At 33.8% G+C, this 20,511-nt stretch overlaps 2 protein-coding genes across 2 annotated transcripts; one reads left to right on the top strand and one right to left on the bottom strand.

Moving 5' to 3' along the window:
• Window positions 1–1,390: 1,390 nt before the first annotated feature.
• LOC126836844 (probable ATP-dependent RNA helicase DDX46) lies at window positions 1,391–8,137 on the top strand. Its single transcript, XM_050570499.1, has 15 exons — window positions 1,391–1,599; window positions 1,712–1,813; window positions 2,315–2,429; window positions 3,016–3,142; window positions 3,888–4,009; window positions 4,130–4,333; window positions 4,420–4,605; window positions 4,685–4,961; window positions 5,088–5,288; window positions 5,441–5,643; window positions 5,713–6,101; window positions 6,274–6,424; window positions 6,489–6,732; window positions 7,083–7,444; window positions 7,532–8,137. Exons 1-15 carry the CDS (start codon window positions 1,583–1,585, stop codon window positions 7,772–7,774), a joined length of 2,943 nt encoding a protein of 980 aa, XP_050426456.1. The 5' UTR covers window positions 1,391–1,582; the 3' UTR covers window positions 7,775–8,137.
• Window positions 8,138–9,890: 1,753 nt separating this feature from the next.
• On the bottom strand, window positions 9,891–18,769 carry LOC126836495 (caprin homolog). Its single transcript, XM_050569970.1, has 6 exons — window positions 18,433–18,769; window positions 17,384–17,576; window positions 16,795–16,864; window positions 16,547–16,696; window positions 16,328–16,470; window positions 9,891–16,204 (listed from the first exon to the last, which is right to left on the bottom strand). The coding sequence occupies exons 1-6, from the start codon at window positions 18,720–18,722 to the stop codon at window positions 14,258–14,260; spliced, it is 2,793 nt and encodes a 930-aa protein (XP_050425927.1). The 5' UTR covers window positions 18,723–18,769; the 3' UTR covers window positions 9,891–14,257.
• Between the last annotated feature and the right edge of the window lie 1,742 nt (window positions 18,770–20,511).

The raw sequence follows: 20,511 nt of genomic DNA, 5'->3' as shown, positions 1-20,511 counted from the left end.
TTGAGCATGGTATACAATTTATTGATTAATAACTAGTTCAGTTGAACTCTGTATGGTTTGATCACACTGCGGTATTGTTTGTGCCGTTGAGCTTGTCAATCGACTCTTGTTAAGTTTTATATATTTATTGCCGTACGACTTCAAATTAAGTTCATATAAATAACAAAGGTATTGCTGTATTGACCTGTAAAATTATTAGTACAGAAAAAATTATAATTTAGGTATATTTTTATCTATTGTACTATTTTCATATATTACAGTCCAGCTTGATTCAATATTTTGTTTAGTTTTTGCTATTTTTTTTTCATCTGTTATTGATATACATTTAATTGCCTAATATAGAAAAAAACCTTAACAACACTTAAAGATATATTGTACTTTAATTGTCAACTTGTAGATCATATCCAAATAATTAAGTTTATTTTATTGAACTTTAACCAAAGAAACTGTATTCAGTATTCTTAATGGTTTTAATTAATGTTTATTTTTTTTTAAATATATATTTTTTCTGAAAAGTATCTTATAAAAAAGGTACTATTTGTAATGTTTTTGAATGGATATTTTTTAAATTTTAAGTGCATATTTTGAGGTTTGTTATTTTTATTATTTGTTTATTTATTGGTGGGAAAAAAACCATTTGCAAAACAACAATTTATTATGTATAGTATAGTATGTCTGTGTCGACTTGGTGGTTCTTTTTTTTTATAATAACTTGAACATTGAAACCAATATGAGTGGTTAAAAAAATAGTTTTTTTTTACTTTTTTTACTTTCATTTAAATAATAAACTAATTGCATTATTAAAAAAAAACTCGTCGGGGAGACGCAGATAAAGTTGTTAACTTTCAGATGACACAAGTAATTTTCCTGTAAGACATTTTTTTGTAAAAGCTATATATCAAGAAATATAGCATGCGGTCTGTTTTTAAGAAGTTTTGTAAAGGCAATATTTAAGAAAAACAGAGGTTTCAACTATATCAATTGATTTGCGTTTCATGTATTAAATAATTTGTATTTGCAATTTTTTGAATAAAAGGACCCGATTTTTTTTATATTAAAAAAAGCAAAAATTCCGTTTCCTAAATAACCTAGTAAATAGTTGCCAAAGAACATACCGTCGACAGTAAGTACTAAGTAGTCGACATTTTTTCTGGCTTTTTGGTCTAAAAACTTCAGACAAAGGAAAAAACAGACGGCATGCAATGAGCATTTTAATATATTATGTTATCAATTTTTCTTTTTATGTTAAGTTGGTACTCGTGCGCGTTGTTGATGATAAAACACTTATCATTTTTCCAACAACTGCCCCTCTCTTCTTCCCTCTCTTTTTTGGCCGGATACCGGTCGTGGTTTTTGAAGTCGGCGTACATTTTCTTTCCGGTGTTGTTTTCTGTTATCAATATTTACTAAAGAGAACACGGTTTACATGATGTTGTGTATCGCCCGACCAGTATTTATAATAAAAACATTGTAATTCGTCGTTAGCTGTTGCTGCTGTCGATGCTTTCAGTTTCACAGCGTTCTACTGTTCTAGACTCGTTTCGATTAAACTATAGTCGCCAAGACCTAACCGAAATCCGATATGGTTCGCAGCGGAAGGTATGTGTGTTTGCGGCGGTCGACGCTTGTAAAATTGTCGTTTGTTTGTGAAAAAAAAAATAGAAAAGATATTATTCAACTTGATTTTGTATTCAACTTGATTTTGTTTTAGCGATAGAAACCACCGAAAACGATCCAGAAGTCGAACGCGAAGTCCACGACGGCATCGTCGAAGCCGGTCGCGGTCGCCTCGTCATAAATCCCACAAATCCACGTAATATTTGTTTTTTTTCCATTTATAATATTATCACGATAAGTACGAGCTAATGGTTAATGTTGTAGAAAAACTGTGTATTTATTTATAAACTAAATAATAAAAAAAAAAAAAATGTATTCAATGTCTTACCTTTGAGGACTAAAATTTGAGTTTGAACTGTTTACGGTCACTGTTAACTCAATGTTTATCTGATGTGGTATTTGCCCTACGTCTACCTAACTAATATACTTTTATCAGTTTATATAATGTGATGGGGACTCATATTATGTTTGCACCTTCAGTATTTGAGCTTTGTTACGTCAATTACTGCACAGAGTCTTATTTAAATATATTATGTATTCGTAATAGAAAATCTAATCAAATAAGAATAATAAACTGTTAGGTGAGATGCAAAGGGGAAAAGTAAACATCCGACAAATGAATAAATTCATAACATTAACAATCCGCTGTACCTTTCAGCAAAAATATAACGCACTTTTGTATTTGTTGATATCGTAGACGAGATAGAAAAAAGTCACGTTCGCCTCATCGTTCACGTTCTCCTCGTAGCAAGAGAAAGACTCCGGACCGTAGGCCAGAAGAAGTTCTTTTTGACCCGACCAATCCGGATAAGGTCAGTACTATTAAAATATTATATTATTGTGCTTTGTTTGAAATGTTGACGGTGATACTGCAAAAGTAATTCAACTCTATTCTGAAGTCTTACAGCTATTATCGAATTAATGTTTTTTTTTTTAACATGACAATAACACAATAATGTATTCTTACTGAAATAATTACTTTGTATCAATCAATAAATAAATGACAGCAATCAATAGAGTATAACGTCGTTTATGCCCCTTTACTGAAATAGTCGATTCAACAAAAAGTAATTGTTCACGCTGTGTTGCAGTACCATTGCCGATTTAGTTGTAGTTTAAAAGTGAAAATTTAAATATACTTTAGCCAATCATTAAGGTTGTCCGTTGTTGTTATGGTTAACTTAAACAGACATTTATTTTTGACAGATGGCTGACGATACACAATCGAAAATTGAATATTGAATATTCATGTCGTCCCGAAAGCCCAATGATGGCTAAAGTAAATTTAAATTTTGTGCCAAGCACGTGTTTTCCGTATGGTAATTTAGATATTTACATGTACATTTAGTAAAATTGATATGTCGATAAAATTATTTCAATTCTGTTTTCATACGACAGGAGACCGAACAGAAAAAACTCGAAATAGAAATGCAAAAGCGTCGTGAACGCATTGAACGTTGGAGGGCAGAGCGTAAGAAAAATGAATTGGACAGTGTCAAAACAGATGTTAGAACTACTATTATGTGTGAGTATAAAATATGGTCGAGCTACAGTTTCTTTTGTAAATAATGATGTCTTTTCAACAGAAAAATAAATTATAATTTTTGCCAATTTATTTTATTCATTCCAAATACTTTAATAGGCAACATATTCATTCGAGTTAAATAAATAAATCCTATGAAAAAATTATACCTTCTTAACAGATTTTAAAATAGTTAATCGTTTACATTTCAAAACAATGTTTAAAGTGTGTAGGACTTTGCTCTATTATTCTTCTAAAGAAATTACGATTAACTTATATTGTAGGAATGTCAAGCACATTCTATTTGTTGTATTATAAACATGGTAGTAACCAACAAAGGACACTGAAATTAATCTTCTGATTACAATAAAAATAAACAATCGATTTATAATTTTGTCGTTAATAAAATTGTAATATAAATGAAACAGTAAATCAAATAATAAAATACATTTATTTGTTATTTAAAACAGTAAAATATATAAATGTATTTAATTTCAAATTTGTGTATAATTAAAAAATTATTTGACGTACAAAAATTAGAACTGCATTTCAATTAATTGTTTGTTATCAGAATAAGTAAATCCCAAGTTGTAAACACCTAACAATTATTTTTTTATAAGTATAATTTGAAATAAAACTTTTACATGTAGTTTGGATAAAGAGTTTAAATGTGAAGTGTTAATTGATATCCAAGTATATTACAACTGTGGGTTAATCGCAGTTAAAAATATGTTTTGTTTTGTATTAGCCAATTTACAAATTCCATCTAAAAAGTGGAATCTCGAAGACGACAGCGACGAAGATGATGAAAATGGCGCCGACAAAGCTGTCGAAGTGGAAGAGATCGATCCTCTCGATGCTTTCATGCAGGTAACCCAATAATATAATAACTATTAAAAAAATGAAAGATTTCTCTTATTGTATCGCTGTACATTAAAATATTGTATAGTTTAAAATATGCTGCATAGTAATACTTGTAAATTAATTTAGGGTGTTCAAGAAGAAGTACGTAAAGTCAACAAACTAGATGGTCATCGAAGTCATTTGCCCGATAAAAGTACGTTGAACGAATCTGGTCAAAGTCCGGGAGTTGACACGACCAGCTCTGGTGTTGTAATCGTTTCTGGAGTGGCCAAGCGAAAAGATAACAACACAAGAGGAGAACTTATAGAGCAGAATCAAGATGCACTCGAGGTAATTAATATATGCTTTGGATATACACCTAAGTTCTTTTGCATAGCCATTATTTAATCGACAAAATATATATATTATTTGCGCAGTACTCGTCAGAAGAAGAACAAGAAGATTTGAACGTGGCCGCCGCTAGTTTAGCGAACAAGCAAAAGAAAGAACTACCGAAAATCGATCATGCCGGCATAGCATATTTGCCGTTTAGGAAAAACTTTTATGTCGAAGTACCTGAGATTACTCGTATGACTCCTGAAGAGGTTGAGAAATACAAAGAGGTATATCTGATTTTGATTTCTTATATCTAATAATGCATTGGCGCTAATGTTGTTTTGGTTCTTAAATTTTTCACTTCAGGAATTGGAAGGTATTCGTGTAAAAGGTAAAGGATGTCCTCGGCCGATTAGGGTTTGGGCCCACTGTGGCGTGACCAAGAAAATCATGGACAATCTCAAAAAACATAACTACGAAAAACCCACTCCCATACAAGCACAAGCCATACCCGCTATTATGTCGGGCCGTGACCTCATTGGCATCGCCAAAACCGGCAGCGGCAAGACGCTTGCATTTCTGTTGCCCATGTTCAGACACATATTGGATCAACCGCCTCTTGAAGACACGGACGGACCCATCGGTAATGACTAATAACCATTGATATAGTATAACAAATGGTTCTTCAAACACTGACTATATTATTACTATTATTATTATTATTTTTTTTAGCACCGATTTTTAACCCATTATTTTTCTCCTATATTAGCTATCGTCATGGCACCTACACGTGAACTCTGTATGCAGACCAGTAGAGAAGCGAGAAAATTCACAAAGAGCTTAGGCTTGCGTGTCGTATCCGTGTACGGAGGTACTGGAATATCGGAACAGATTGCCGAATTGAAACGAGGTGCCGAAATAATAGTGTGTACACCGGGTAGAATGATCGATATGCTGGCAGCAAACAACGGTAACATTCGTTATAATTTATAAATGTATTCTTAGCTTTATCTTATCGTACATTGGGCTCCGGCAACCTTTTAATTTTTTCCACATCGGTTATTATTTTATCCGACCGTCAATAGCTGTTTATTTACTCTGTGATTGTTTTTTTGTTTGTAGGTAGAGTGACAAATTTAAGACGTGTTACCTATATCGTACTGGACGAAGCCGATCGTATGTTTGATATGGGCTTTGAGCCTCAAGTCATGCGAGTGATTGACAACGTACGTCCAGATCGACAAACCGTAATGTTTAGCGCTACTTTTCCACGTCAAATGGAAGCATTAGCAAGACGTATACTGCAAAAACCTATTGAAGTCCAAGTACGGGTTATCACAATCTTGTATTCGCAATAAGGGTAATAATTTTTATTTTCAATGTGCTTTTCACAGATTGGTGGTCGAAGTGTTGTCGCTAAGGAAGTCGAACAACACGTCGTCATTGTCGAAGAAGAGCAAAAGTTTATGAAGTTGCTCGAAGTGTTGGGATTGTACTACGACAAAGGAAGTTGTATTGTGTTTGTGGATACGCATGAGAACGCCGATGCACTTTTACAAAAACTAATGAAAGCGTCGTATCCTTGTATGACTTTGCACGGCGCTATCGATCAGTACGATCGAGACAGCACGATTGTGGACTTCAAGAGCGGTCAAGTCAAGTTGTTGGTGGCCACTTCTGTGGCGGCCAGAGGATTAGACGTCAAAGATTTGATTTTGGTAGTTAATTACGATTGCCCTAATCATTACGAAGATTATGTTCATCGGTGCGGAAGGACGGGAAGGTAAGACATAACCGTGGTGTCCTATAGCTGTACAAAATAACTTTTATACAAGCCACTTTCATCGCTTTGTTGTATTCATTATTTGGATACGACAAAATATTTTAGATGAATTAACATTTTTTTAGCAATTAGCGGCTTACATTAATTGCTGTTTTATTTTTCTCTCTTACAGAGCGGGAAATAAGGGATTTGCGTACACTCTAGTTTCGCCCGACCAAGAAAAATATGCCGGCGATTTGATCAGAGCCTTAGAAACGTCTACCGTACAAGTGCCGGAAGCTTTACGTACCATGTGGTTACGCTATCAAGCGAAACAAGCAGCCGTTAGTCATTAACATAAAAATGTTTAAAATTAAAAGTTTTTAAATATTTGTTTTGCTTACGCAGGAAGGAAAGCAAGTTCATAAGGGAGGCGGTTTCAGTGGAAAAGGATTTAAATTTGACGAAACCGAAGCGGTGATGGCCAACGAAAAGAAAAAGCTACAGAAGGCTGCGCTCGGCCTACAAGATTCCGACGATGAGGACATCGAAGGCGATATAGACCAACAGATTGAAACCATGTTGGCTCCTAAGCGAATCGTCAAGGAAATCAAAGCTAGCGCTTTGGGACTGCCCAATCTGACTGGCTCGAGTAATGATTACAACGATTGTGTTTTATTTCTTACCATCAGGGACGGTGCTGGGTTTTGCGAAACACTTATAATTGTATTAGAAATTTCCCAAGTTTAAATGCATAAAACAATTTAACAAACTATAAACGTTTGTAGCACAATTTTAAAACCATAAATAAAATATCAACTCTGTAGAAACAAAACTTTTAATCGATACGATAGATATCTAATTAAAAGTGTTAACCAATTTGTATTGATGTAAAGCGCCAAGCCCATGTCTCAGTTGCCGGACCCTTTCACCGTCCTTGCCCAGCTCGTATATTAAACATTAGGTATATAATGTTTTTTTTTTAAAAATACTTTTGTGCAGTGGAATCTAACGGAACGCCGCAATCGTCCGAGCGGTTGGAATTGGCTAAACGTTTGGCTTCACGCATTAACATAGCCAAAAATCTTGGACCCGACGCCAAAGGTGCGTCGCAGCAAACCGCAGAAGCCATACTCAAGGGAGGTCTTTCCAGTTCACACCCGGTGATCACCGCCAAGACTGTGGCCGAACAGCTGGCGGCCAAACTGAATACGCGACTAAACTATCAGCCCAAAGAAGAAGACGTCGATAGTGACAGCAACGACGGCGCCGAAACCGGAACCGAAGAAACGTTTAGAAAGTACGAAGAAGAATTGGAAATCAACGATTTCCCGCAACAGGCCAGATGGAGGGTTACGTCAAAGGTTAGTAGTAGTCTCGGATACTTACGCTTGACGTTCAAGTATATAACCGTGTTAATGTTTTTTTTTTTTTTTAATTTAACTCATCAGGAGGCGTTAGCTCAAATATCGGAATACTCCGAAGCCGGTATCACCGTGAGAGGCACTTACTATCCGCCGGCCAAGAATCCACCCGAGGGAGAGCGTAAACTGTTCTTGGCCATCGAGAGCACCGACGAGTTGGCCGTATCAAAAGCGAAAATCGAAATAACTCGGCTGATCAAAGAGGAATTACTGAAAATGCAAACGTCGGCACATCATATGGTCAACAAGGCCAGATACAAGGTCCTTTAGTTGTTGTTGTATTCATTATGTTCTCCGCCTAGAGACGTTGCACGTGTAATTGTGTGTTGAGTTTTAAAAAAAAATTGCAACTGCAATACTCTCTAAAATAGAAAAATCATTCATGTAATCAAATTGTACATTTTTTTTTCTCCACAACGGTGTTTCGATAACATTTTGTTTCGATATTGTGCTGTGTAAACTGAATGATTAATTTGTGTACACAATAAAAAAAATACATAAACAATTTCAGATTTGTATAAATACCGCACTGTGAAAAACACCGAAAACAATTGTTATTATAGATTATATCGGCAATAAAACTTGTGTGTGGCTCAGTCGGCTATTGTACACCAAACAATTATTTAAAGTAAATGCTCATGTTTTTTAAATTTTTTATTCAACCAAAATCTGACACGATTGCTTGTCTGTCGATGAAATGGCAGCGGAAGATGCTACGATGTCAAACCTTATACGAAATCCTTTATAGGCTTAACGTTGAAGAGCTCATATTATCTATTGTTGTGTGCAATTTCCATATCGCAATGAAATAATTTCTTCAACTAAGTTTTAATAGACTTCTAAATGTAATATAAAACGGCTTTTTGGTTTTCTCATCAAATAAGTATTTATAATATATAAACAAAACTTAATATATATATATATTTTTGTATGGTATTGCAAAACGTCCTTCACCTTATCTTCCAAGGCCGCGGTTTAGAGTAATTTGAAGCGGACGGTTTTTAAGGCGTTTTATCTAGGCAATATTTTTAGACAAAGTGGTTTTATTAAATTTCGACCGTGTCATTTGATTTTTAAAAGCATCAAAATATTATTTTCAATTGTTTGCAATTTTTTTTTTTAAAGCCATTTAAGTATATTTTAGACGCCTACTATTCAATAATCAGATTTAATTTTTATAAAAAGATTTCGAGTTCGTTCTATGACTACTTATTTCTCTAAGTGTCAAAGTACTCATTATTATTTAAATATTGCCTATACAAAACTCCTTAAAAACTGACCGCATGCAATACCCTTAACGCCAAAATGACTAGTGTTAATTTGTGAAAAAGTGAACGATAAAAGGTCATTCAATCATTTTTTTTTACAACCATCACCTTCCTAGCCTTGCCTTGACAGTTTTTTTTGTTGCAATTAGTGATTTATCATTCATTTGTTATTATCTCAGTAATACTACTAGTAATTGGTATAGATAATAATTATTGTATAGTTCTACTGTCTAGTCATACTTTATTGATGACAGTGAATTTATAGTTTTTCAACATTGTTGTGTATCAGTAAACGTGCACGATGACCATAACAAATGTCTACATGTTTATTCCATCGAATTTAAATGGCGTTTTAGTCTAGCATTTTTTGGCTAATAACTGTTTTTAAAATGTTCAAAAAACCTTTAAGACAATATCTATTTACTGCTCTAATAAACACATAAAACGCGCACTGCGCTTTGTAATATTTTCATATAAACTCTATAATATGTCTCGAGAGTAAAATTAATAAACATTTAGTTAAGGCCTTGAAATTTTCTCGGCTTCCCCAAGAGATTTTTTCCACATTAGAGAGTTGGTCAATATTCCATTGTATAATACACCCAAAATTTAAAGTCTTGACCTTGCCACGCAGCAAAAATATATCATAACTGAATACCTACAATTGTTTTTAATACAGAAAAAATGAATTTAATTTACACTAAACAGGAAATAAACAATATTAAGGGTAACAAAACAAATGTTTCTAGAATATTTCATTGTAAAAAATCAACATAATTAGCGACCGTTGTTGAATCATTTACAATACAACAAAACAACAGTACATCAATATTGTATTATGACGATAAAATATACAACCGTGTTTCAATCGGTTTGCTTAAATTTTTGCACCAATTGTTAATTTCACGTTAAGACTGGGCATCTATCTGGGTATTGCCCACTTAAGTCCTAAGTATGACACAAAACGTTTTATTTATTATTATTTTTTTTTATTGCATTATTATAAATCGTTTTAAACAGATATTATCGTACAATACTTTTTTTTCCTTCAAATCGTTTTACGGATAGTAAATAATTAAATTTAATAAGTAATAATAATTATTATTATCAGTAATAATAATAATAATGATAATAATTATAATAATATTAACATAATATATCAAAACAATAATATTAGTTTGACGTAAATACAAATACAAATAGTTTTTATAAAATAAAAAAAAAATCATAGTTTACAAGTATATACACAGATATATATAGTATATATTTTTTTAAATTTTATATCAATATTCCGAATGCGACGCCTCTCCGTTATCCGAATATATTCTGACAAATAATTACATTATATATATATATTTTTTTTTTAAATTTTATACCAAACGAACTCCAAAAAAAAAAAAAAATAATAATAGAAATTTTAATAATATTATTTAAGGTTAAAAACATTTTAAAATTATATTACTTTTTTTTTTATACAAGTTTTTCCATTAATAATAGACCCGAGGCGAACAAACGCATTTTGCCGGCTAACACGGCACTATCAAATTTTTTTTTTATTTATAGCTAATTAACAATTTTAAATACAATCAACCAGACAAATATTCACAATAATAATAATAATAATAATATTAAGGATACATTTCTATAGAATGAAATAAAAAATTCAGAATGCACCTTGTTTTTGTTTTTTTTATATATTATATTATACACAAATGTACAAGTATAGATTTGATTAGAAATAATAATAAAAAAAATCTTTATAATATTTTTAAATAATAAAGAAATCGTAAATCGTAACCCGAAGGCGCAATATCGATTTCGTACAACAGTCGTGAATATAATATCATAATAATAATAATAATAATATCGTCATTGTACAAAAATGATAATAAATAATCTAATTATTTATATAATATATACTATTATCTTAAACACGACAAAAAAAAAATAAAAAAATAATTGTCGTTATATCAATCGTGTTACGGGTCAACCCGTAACGACTGGCCTATGCGACTTCTTGCAACACCGTGAGGTATTCATTGTGGGACAATCATTTTTTTCAACAAAGGTTTAACACAGGGTTAACAGATAATATCAACTACGGCAAAATAATATTACGTATATTAACGTTAAAATAAAATTGGAAAAAAAAATATGAACATTAATTGAAACGTAACATGTATCTTACGGGGACTTAGTGTCGTCAAACAGTTTATTGTAAATTTGAGGATTAACGGTTTTGTTTGTTAGAACGATATGGCTTAAACTACAAACGTTCCAAGAGTGTGGCGGCGATGGATAATATGGCTTTGTTATTAGTAAAAACATTTTACGAGGTCGTTTTTAATAGTAATTTCTATATTTTCAATAAAATAAAATATAGTTTAATAAAAATGTATTTATCGGTTACGAACAGATCTTTGACAACTGATTAGAGTAGTGTAATTTTTGCAATGTTACGACGGCAACGTCGAAGATCAAAACAAAACTAATTGTCCGTAAAAATGAAATAATAATAAAAAGAAACAATAATAATAACAATAACTACGGTTAGCTATAATTTTAATTTGCGAGTCGTTCGTTAGACGACTTTTATTCAATCTAATTTTGAACGTATTCGTCGATGACAACGTTGAAACAATAATAAAAAATTATAATTGATAATAAGAGAAAAACTATATTTATGCCGTAAATTAATTAATATTTAAAAACAAATTTTTTATTGTACTTGACAACACAATTTTTAATCTATTAATTACAACTAGAAAATTTCCTTTTTTTTTTTTATCGTCAACATTAATTAAATTATATAATAAAAATTACTATTACTTATTTAAATTCCCAAGAGTTTTTTTTTCACCACATTCAATCTAAGCCAAATTGGATCTCTATCGAATAAACAGTTTGCGTTTGTCGATTATTTCTCGCGTTAAATTACTTTTCTACCTCTTTTTATATTATTATTATTTTTTTTAAATAAAATTCCTTAAGCTATACAATTATTACAGTTTTTTTTTGTTAAAATAAACTAATGTGACAGCATAGACAAAAAAAAAAAACTATTATTATTATTATTATGTCGTAAAATCAGTCTATTTTTTTTACGTATACTTATTATTAAAAAAAAAATTAAAAACCAAGAGTCGACGATAAAAACTAATTGTTTCAGAAATATTATTATTATTATATTATATTATTGCCTTGTATACCGAGATCGCGTTAGGTATACCGTTAGAGAAAATAAAACTATTAGGTAAAAAAAAAAAAAAAGTTGTGCGGAGTCACTTATCAAAAATCGTATACGATGGAAAAAAAAATTAAATAAAAATATGAGTCAACAAGATTTGAATAAGTTTTTAAAAAAAAAGAAATAATAATAATAATAAAAACTTAATATTAACGATATAACTATTATCTAATGACGAGACGCGTCTCGCGTTAAACGCTTAACGAAAAATTATTATCATTATTATTATTTTTCAATTTATATCTATCTATAATAATTATTTAAAAATTATACATTTATAATAATAATAATAAAAAAAAAGTTATATTATAATAAACAATAATAATAACAAGAGCTCTCTAAGTACACATTGAAAACCATTTAAAAACACATTAAACGAATTCACACACGCACACGATAGTTTTTTTTTTTAAAACCAAGGAACGAATTTGAGCCAAAACCGCAACGTAATATTACATAATACATTGTATACAAATAAAAAATTGACGGTGTAAACTTTGGCACGTGTTGTTCTAAATTTGTATTCCGTTCAAAAAATAAAGAAAAATCTTACTAGAAAAACGTTTGCTTGGACTTTTCAACGGTTAGGTTAACTTAACGTCCCGACAAAAACAACGTAATCAGGCTAAATTCCAGCTTTTCGGTTTCAATACCAAAAGTTAAAGTAAAATATCTTTTTATTATGTTTTTGGTAAAACCTTTATCTTTTTTTTGTATAGTATTGTATTATATGTTGTTGTTTGACGATCCAAGAATCATTTAACGTAATGAAAAATCAAATTTCATCTGACCGTCGACGGCCAATCGACGTGTAATAAAATAATATAATATATTATATAAACAATAATAATAAACCTAAAATTCTCAACTTAAACTCTGTAATAAAACCAAAAAGAAGTCGGACAGAAGAAAGAAAAGAAAAGCCGAGAAGATCGTAAGAATTCTTGTGTGATCTGTCGTAAGTCAGAAATTCATTAACGCTTTTGTTTAAGCGACACTTGTCGATAATTTATTTTTCCATGCACTCTTTATAAAAGGCTTTGCAAAATTTTACCTTCTTTTCTGAGTGAACGGATTGAGCAGATTCTTTATAACAATCAAAAGGGGATCGAAACTTTGGTCGATAGTTGTTATTAACATAACATAACCTAACCCAACTGATTGCGAATGGTGTTAACTACGACCGATTGATTTTTTAAAGAAATTTTAATATTCTCTCTAGACATCCACTAATACGTGTGTTACGTTAACGACATTGCGAACCAAACGAAAGGTAACTGTGATTTAATTGCACAAACCCGGAACGTGAACAAAAAAAGTGAATAAAAGTTGTTTAAAATAACAGCAATATTGTTATGGTTATCTTTTCCCAACACATACACACACAAACATACACACACACACAAAGACACATCATAATATATATCAACCAAATAGGAACCCACTAACCATTTGAAAAAAAAAAAAACAAAACTTAAAAGAGGTTTAATTATTGGTAACGTGGAAAATATTATGTTATGTCGTTATTACTCTAAATATATATTATAACAATATCGTGGTTGAGCAAAAAGATGACGTTGAACAAATTCGAGTTGAATCAGCGCAGCAAACATTGCCAATCGTATTAAATATTATAATATTTAAGAAAAAGACGAAGAAAAAAAAAGAAAGAGTAATATAATTATAGAAAACAAAAATGAATGAATGAAAAAAACCGATTGCAAAGTGAAAACATTTTCAAAGTGGGTCGCCGATTAAAGATTATATTATGTGCCGCCGTTGTTATCGCATTAGTAAATAATTCATCGATCGTCAGTGGTAACTTAGAATTATTAGTATACTGAGAAATAATTTGCAAACAACATTAAAATATATTTATCATTATTTACACACATCAAACTGGCGGTGGCTTTCAACCGACAAAACTACATTTTTTTTCTTAATTTTTTTAAAAAAGAAGTATAAGAAAAAAACCTTATCGAACGATAACTCAAACCTCACAAAAAAAAAAAAAAAAAAACCCTAAGATTCGTGCAGACAAGTCCATTCCCTGAATATCGTAAAACCGACTTAATATATATATATATATATATATATATAATATATTTTTATATATATATTTATCTCATAAACATCATGTACCTTATACAAGATACGAGATAAACACACTAATGCGACGGTTGAGAAAAACGATCCTCGAAGAAAATTATATATCGCAGTCTTTTTTTTTTATTTTTCTTAATAGTTACCGCCGTACCCTATGTCCATGCGATTTACGGACAAATAGCCGCCGCCGTTGGACTGAGCGTACGGCGAAACTCCGTTGCCGCCGCCGTTGCTATACGACGGCATCGATGTTTGCGGCGGATAGCCAAAGTTGGGCGTCGGCATGTGAATGTTGTGATGAGGACTGGGATAGCCGCCCCCGTTGTATTGCATCGATCCGGGATACTGGTTGTACTGCGGCTGGTATTGATGGTGCTGCTGTAACCGGTCCATGTCCATCATGACGCCGCCGCCGCCACCGCCGGAATGATGGTGGTTGTAATTCAACGGTGACGGTGGGGGATGATAGTTGGACGAGGCCAGGTTGCTGACCGAGAACGTCGACGACTGAGACATGGGCGAGTGCTGCTGCTGCTGCTGTTGCTGATGGGGGTTGCCACCGTTGGTCAGTGAGCTAACGGAAAAACTGTTCATGTTCTGTTGTTGCGGCGACGAATACGAATAGTTCATCGCCGGCGGACAAGAGTAATCGTTGGGCATGTAACCGCCCGCGGCGGCTGCGGCATTGGACTCTTCCATGTACTGATGATGGTGATGGTGATGGTGGTGATGACCGCCGTGCTGCACTTCGTTTTCGTTCATGTTGGGAATTTGTTCGACCAAAGATTCCAGACCCGACAGACTCTTGGCGGTCACGTCTTGGCTGTTGGTAATCTTTTGTTGTTGTTGTTGTTGTTGTTGCTGCTGCTGCTGCTGCTGTTGTTGTTGCTGCTGCTGTTGTTGGGAATATGCCGAAGGAGGCGGAGGATACGGGGATTCGGCCGGCGGGTAAACCGGCGAACCGACGGCAGCGTTGTACTCGTCGTACCCATGCGGCGGAGGAGGATAATGATGCATGTTGTTATCCATTTTTTGGTTGGCCTTCTGCGGTGGCAATTGCTGTTGTCCAACGGAATTGTTGAACTGACAGTCCATTTGCGACGGCCTATTGTTGTGATGTTGATCGACGGCGACGTTGTTGATCATTTCTTCTTTGGCGCCGACGACACCGCTGTGCTGGCTACTGTGCGGACTAGTGTCTTCGGCCAGCAGGCTGGTGGGCGGTTCAAAATCCGGCGGGCCCAGGCTAGGGGACGCCGGAGACCTAGAACCCAAATTGTGTTCCGATGAGATGGCCGCACTGATTTCCGACGACAGGTCAGAGTGCGTGAACGACGGGGCTTGCGGAGACTGCGAATACCTGTGCTGTTGCGACTGGATGGGCGACCGATGGTACGCAGCGTTATTGTTGTTGCCGCCGTTCGATACGGGCGAGTGCGATGAGCTTTGGTTGTTGTATATGTTGTTGATAACGTTGTTGCCTCCGTACAGCTGCGACAAGTTCATCGGCGACTGGATCGGTGGCGAGAAACAGTTGGACAGCTGGGTCGAAGGGTTGCTGTGTTCGCACGGCATCACGGGCGGCGGCACGTTGTTTGCGGGCGGTAACTGATTGGCGTCGGGTTTGATTTTCTTGGGCCTGCCCCGCTTCTTTTTGGGCACGCCGTCCTTGTCGTTCTCGACCACCGCTTGGGGCTTGGGCCGTTTGACTTTCACCTCTTCGGGCGCACCGTCTTTGTTTTTAATTTTCTTCGGCCGGCCTCTCTTCTTCTTCGGCGCCACCAGCGGTTCTTCTTTGATGTCGGCAATGTTGTCGATCGTGTCTTGGCCGTCCACCAGCGAGTTGTAGTTGTTGAAATACGCCGACGACACTTCGTCTTTCGGTTCCTCTTTGATTTCCGGCTCGTAATAGTTTTTCAGTTTGGTAAAAGAAAACACTACTTCGTTGTCGTCAATCTCCGACACCAATCCGTTCAAGTAGTCTCGAAATTTCTTCAGCGCAGCGTAGAACGGTACTTTGTCGGCGGCTCTCGGTAATTGAGCGCATCGAGCACTGGACGACGGCATTACCCACATGTACTGTGTGTAAACATATCAAAAAATAAATTATTAACATTTTGTACAATCAGGCAATTAATATTACAATTTTCAACAAACTGTGAAATATAAAAATGCTCAACGTTTAATAAAATGTAATTTTACCGTATTTGTTCCGTCGACTAATTCTGGTTGACGACCAAACGTAAAATCTTTCTTTCCGGAGAACACTTCGAATATGAGCTTTCCGTTGAACACGGCGATTTTCGGTTTAAACCGTTGTAGTTTTTCTAAGAGGATTTGACTTCCTGTAATCAAAGAACAAACAAATTGCGTTAAAAGGTTTATTTCTTCACCGGACACCGACTCAACAACAACAAGTACCTTCTTTAATTTCTTTTCTCGTGAGATCAGCACTGCCTTTGGTGGCTCGTTCTACCATATTTGTAAATCCGATACCGTTTTGAAGAAGTTTGTAATCGTCTTCTGCCGTCATGGGTTCCGGCGTAAGCCCAGACAAGTACAAGCATTTCCCTGAAAGAAAAAATTGAAAACAATTATTATCAATTACCAATTGTCAATAACACATCAAAAATCTATCGTTGTATTTTTATAAGACAAAGACAACTCACAAAAATGATTGCCGGGACCTGCGTAATGGTGGCCTTTGTAAGCCGCAAACAATCCAGGGTTGATTCCAATCTGAAAAATGTTCATATTTACATTTGTTTTCAACTACATACATAATGTTGGTTAACTTTTACACATATATTATTAAGGGATTAGTTTTTTTCTGGTTTTGAAATATTACCAATGTTAAAATTGTATTTTTTATGAAATTAAAGTTAACACCTAATCTAGTTATCTACTTAAAAAAAAAAAGCAATAACATTATGCCTTGTTAGTGTTTTAATATTTTACTAAGTTAAGTGTAATTAAAAAAAAAAAAAAAAATTAATATATAATACATGGTCCATTTAACACAAAAATAAAATAATACATAAAAAACAAATTCATTGAAATATATTTTTGAAAAACAATAGATGTAATATTATTAATTTCAGTAACATTGAACAGATATTTACGCAAAGTTCCAAGTGTTATGTTTTGTACTTGCGGTGAATATCCGAACAAACGACAACGAGGAGAAAAATTGTATTTAGCCATTTGGTTTAAAAATAAAACTGTTTTCTGTAAAATTCAGCAAATTGTACTACTCACAATGACGATATCCAAATTATTGGTCAAATGGTCGGGCAAAGTCCGTTTGGACACTTCCTCTTCGGGCATGCCGTTGAAACGGTCGTGCTTTTTCCTCTCCTTGTACACTTTGGAGGCGTTCGTCAAGGACTTGTCTTTCGGCATCATGTGTTGCATCAAACCGAACGCTTGGTCCGGGTTCATACACTGCATACTACATGTGTACAAGAAGAAACAACATATTATTAAAAAAAACAAATAAAAAACGGATGTCCTGTCGATTGATAAATACGGTGAAAAAATGTTATACCGACAACGTTGCTCGCTTAAGTAAAAACAAAAAAGGTTCGATGAAAGCTCCAGAATTGTTAGGGAACAATATTTTTATTATTATAATAACTAGTTGTTCTCAATTTTTATTTTGAAATTAATTTGATTATATTATGCTTATTATTATTATTGACTTGTTATATTATGCTCTTGGTAAAATTGTGAACTGTCGCTACTGAATACTTACATTTTATAATACCCGTATCGTAAGAACAAAATGGTAATTTCAATTATGTATATCAAAACACTTATTCTGTTTATTTTATTTGTAAGTATCGTGAAGTCATATACGAGGAATGACAAATATTTTAGATTCGGTGTGGATGACGTTTTACTGAAATTTAATTTATAAAACCAATCAATTCAAAGATAACATATTGTTTTTTTAATAATTTGCCTGAACGGTAGAATTTTTTAGTGCAAAATGAGTTGATTTTATTATTTTAAATAAATATTGAAAAATTGTTGCAAACAATGCGATACTTGATCCGAACGATGGTTTTTGTTCGCAGAATAATTATTAACTGAAGAACGACAACATAGTTTAATAGCACGAGACGACGACGACGGTTGTTCAATGTTTGTAATACTTTTAGATATTTAGATTTTTGTATTAATAAGAAAAATTTATTTTTTTACTATTGTTTTTTTCATGTTATTCTAACGGTTTTCTTAAGTAAATTTATTAAAAACATTTGAACTCATCGAGCAACGGACGGACGCCTAAACGTTGTACTGACCCCATCGGATCTTCGGGCTTGAATTTTTTCTTCCTTCCCCGTTTCTTGGGCATATGCTGCTGCATCATCATCTCCTCGGCGTACTGCATGTTCTGCTGCTGTTGGTTGTGATGTTGCATGTCCTCGTCGACGAAACTGTAAGGGTCCTCGGGCATCTCGTACTTGATTTGGTGCGGCTGCATGTTGTTCATCTGATGGTGGTGATGGGGATGGCCGTGGTGATGTGGGTGCATGTGCGGGTTCATGTGCTGCTGGTGGTGATGGTGCATTTGTGGCATTTGGTTCATCATGTTGTTGTGATGGTGCTGCTGTTGCGCAGCGGCCGCTGCCGCCGCAGCCGCCGCCGCCGCTGCGGCCGCTACTGCCACAGCGGCGGAATGCTTGGCCGCCGCTTGTTCGGCGTCGGTGCCGCCGCCGCTGGTCTCGTAACCGTCATCGGCGCAAGTGGGTTCTTGTTTCACCAATGTTTGTTGTTGGTTCTGCTGATGTTGTTGCCCGTTGTTGATATCACAATTGTTGTAGTTGTTGGACCTGCTGAACAGAACGCATCATTTAGAATAATATGTTACACAATATATTACAATTACTAATATTAACAGAAGGAAGAAAGGAAAACAAGTTCAGGAAGAACTGGGCTTAGCACCAGTCACTAGTTATATAAAAGGACAAAGAATTCAGTGGTTGGGCCATATTATGAGCAGAAGCGAAGCAGAAATCATCAGAGCAGTTATGGAATGGAAACCGGAAGGGAAAAGGCCTCGAGGCAGACCGAGGAAGAGGTAGTAGAGGAGGATCTTAAAGCCCTGGAAGTGCAAGAATGGAAGCAAATTGTGCAAGATCGAGAGAGATGGAGGGATGTAGTGATGGCGGCAAAAACTCTAATAGAGTTGTAAATGCCAGTGAAGAAGAAGAATATTAACAGCATTATTATATGTGAGAAAATTTACCATAACAATTGTGTTTAACAAAATACTTTTTTAACTAAAAAAAAGCTAGTACAGTAAGGGGGGGGGAAGCATGATAGGGGCGAGGAGGTCACATGTATAAGTGATAAAATCCCTTTTATAACAAACGGCTTTGATGCGAATTTGTGGATAGTATGTTTAAACCACAGTACAGTGAGAATGTATTGAGAGAGATCAAGAGGAGAGCAGTGTTGTTAAAAAAAAAAGAAAAACTTATAATCAGTATAAACAGTCAAACAATTATTTGTAAATACAATTTTGAAGAAAAGAAAAAAATAGAAAAACTATTACATTTTTAGTTATTTTTAATAATTAATAAAAATAATAATTTAACTGAATAATCAAATTCGTATTTTTTTAAGGTAACATTTCAACAGAAATTTAATTTAAATTTAACACAACAGAGATTGTTTTAAATTATATTTTATGCAGTAGCTTAGAACATATTTTAAAGAAGAAAATGCGTAGCTGTGATTGAGCTTTAAAGTTAAAACACATTATTTTGTATTGCATGCATGTAGTTGTGTTATAAAACTATTTTGTAATGATTTTATAGATTAAGTGGGAACGTATTAATAATGAAAACTTTTATTGTAAAAAGTTCTGCACAGAACTTTTATAATAAAGAACTTCTACGTAAAAGTGCTGGCCAAAAAGTTTTTGGAAGAATTTTCATCATTAATGTTCTTACCACGGCGGAGTTCTCGGGTGAACTTTATAATAAAAGGTCTAAGAAAAAAGTTCTTGCATAAACCGTTTCAAAAAAAGTTCCTAAGAAAAACGAGAACTTTTCCAAAATAAAAGTGCACAATTGTTTAGGTTTAAAGAATAGTCCATACAAATTTGTAACTAATTGGACTATTTTTAAAAAAGCTATAGAGCAAACAAAAACCAAAGTAACAAATTGCACATGATAATATATATAAATCAAATTAGAGAATTTATTGAGCAGGTTTTCGTTGAGAAATTATGAACATAATATAATCATATTATATAATAACTTAATAGGGTCATCGTTTAAGAAGAAATTATAGTATTTTTTTTTTTTTTAATCCAAAACTAGAATTACCAGTTTAAAAGCGTTTTAGTAACGATACAATTTTAAACGCTATTA

The sequence above is a fragment of the Adelges cooleyi genome, unplaced genomic scaffold (genome assembly GCF_023614345.1).
Source record: "Adelges cooleyi isolate 19-005CV unplaced genomic scaffold, UGA_ACOO_1.1 ACOO_flye_CR_arks_rails_tigmint_CR_PRNA_247, whole genome shotgun sequence".
NCBI classification, from domain to species: domain Eukaryota; kingdom Metazoa; phylum Arthropoda; class Insecta; order Hemiptera; family Adelgidae; genus Adelges; species Adelges cooleyi.
This window is presented reverse-complemented; position numbering and strand designations above follow the sequence as displayed.

Coding starts and splice junctions, on each gene's coding strand:
- LOC126836495 (XM_050569970.1), bottom strand. CDS start 18,722: ATGATGAACCAAATGCCACAAATGCACCATCACCACCAGCAGCACATG. Junction 16,697..16,794: donor AGGTCCCGGCAATCATTTTT/GTGAGTTGTCTT, acceptor TTTTTCTTTCAG/GGAAATGCTTGTACTTGTCT. Junction 16,471..16,546: donor GAGAAAAGAAATTAAAGAAG/GTACTTGTTGTT, acceptor CTTTGATTACAG/GAAGTCAAATCCTCTTAGAA.
- LOC126836844 (XM_050570499.1), top strand. Junction 1,814..2,314: donor CATAAATCCCACAAATCCAC/GTAATATTTGTT, acceptor TTGATATCGTAG/ACGAGATAGAAAAAAGTCAC. Junction 4,010..4,129: donor CTCTCGATGCTTTCATGCAG/GTAACCCAATAA, acceptor AAATTAATTTAG/GGTGTTCAAGAAGAAGTACG.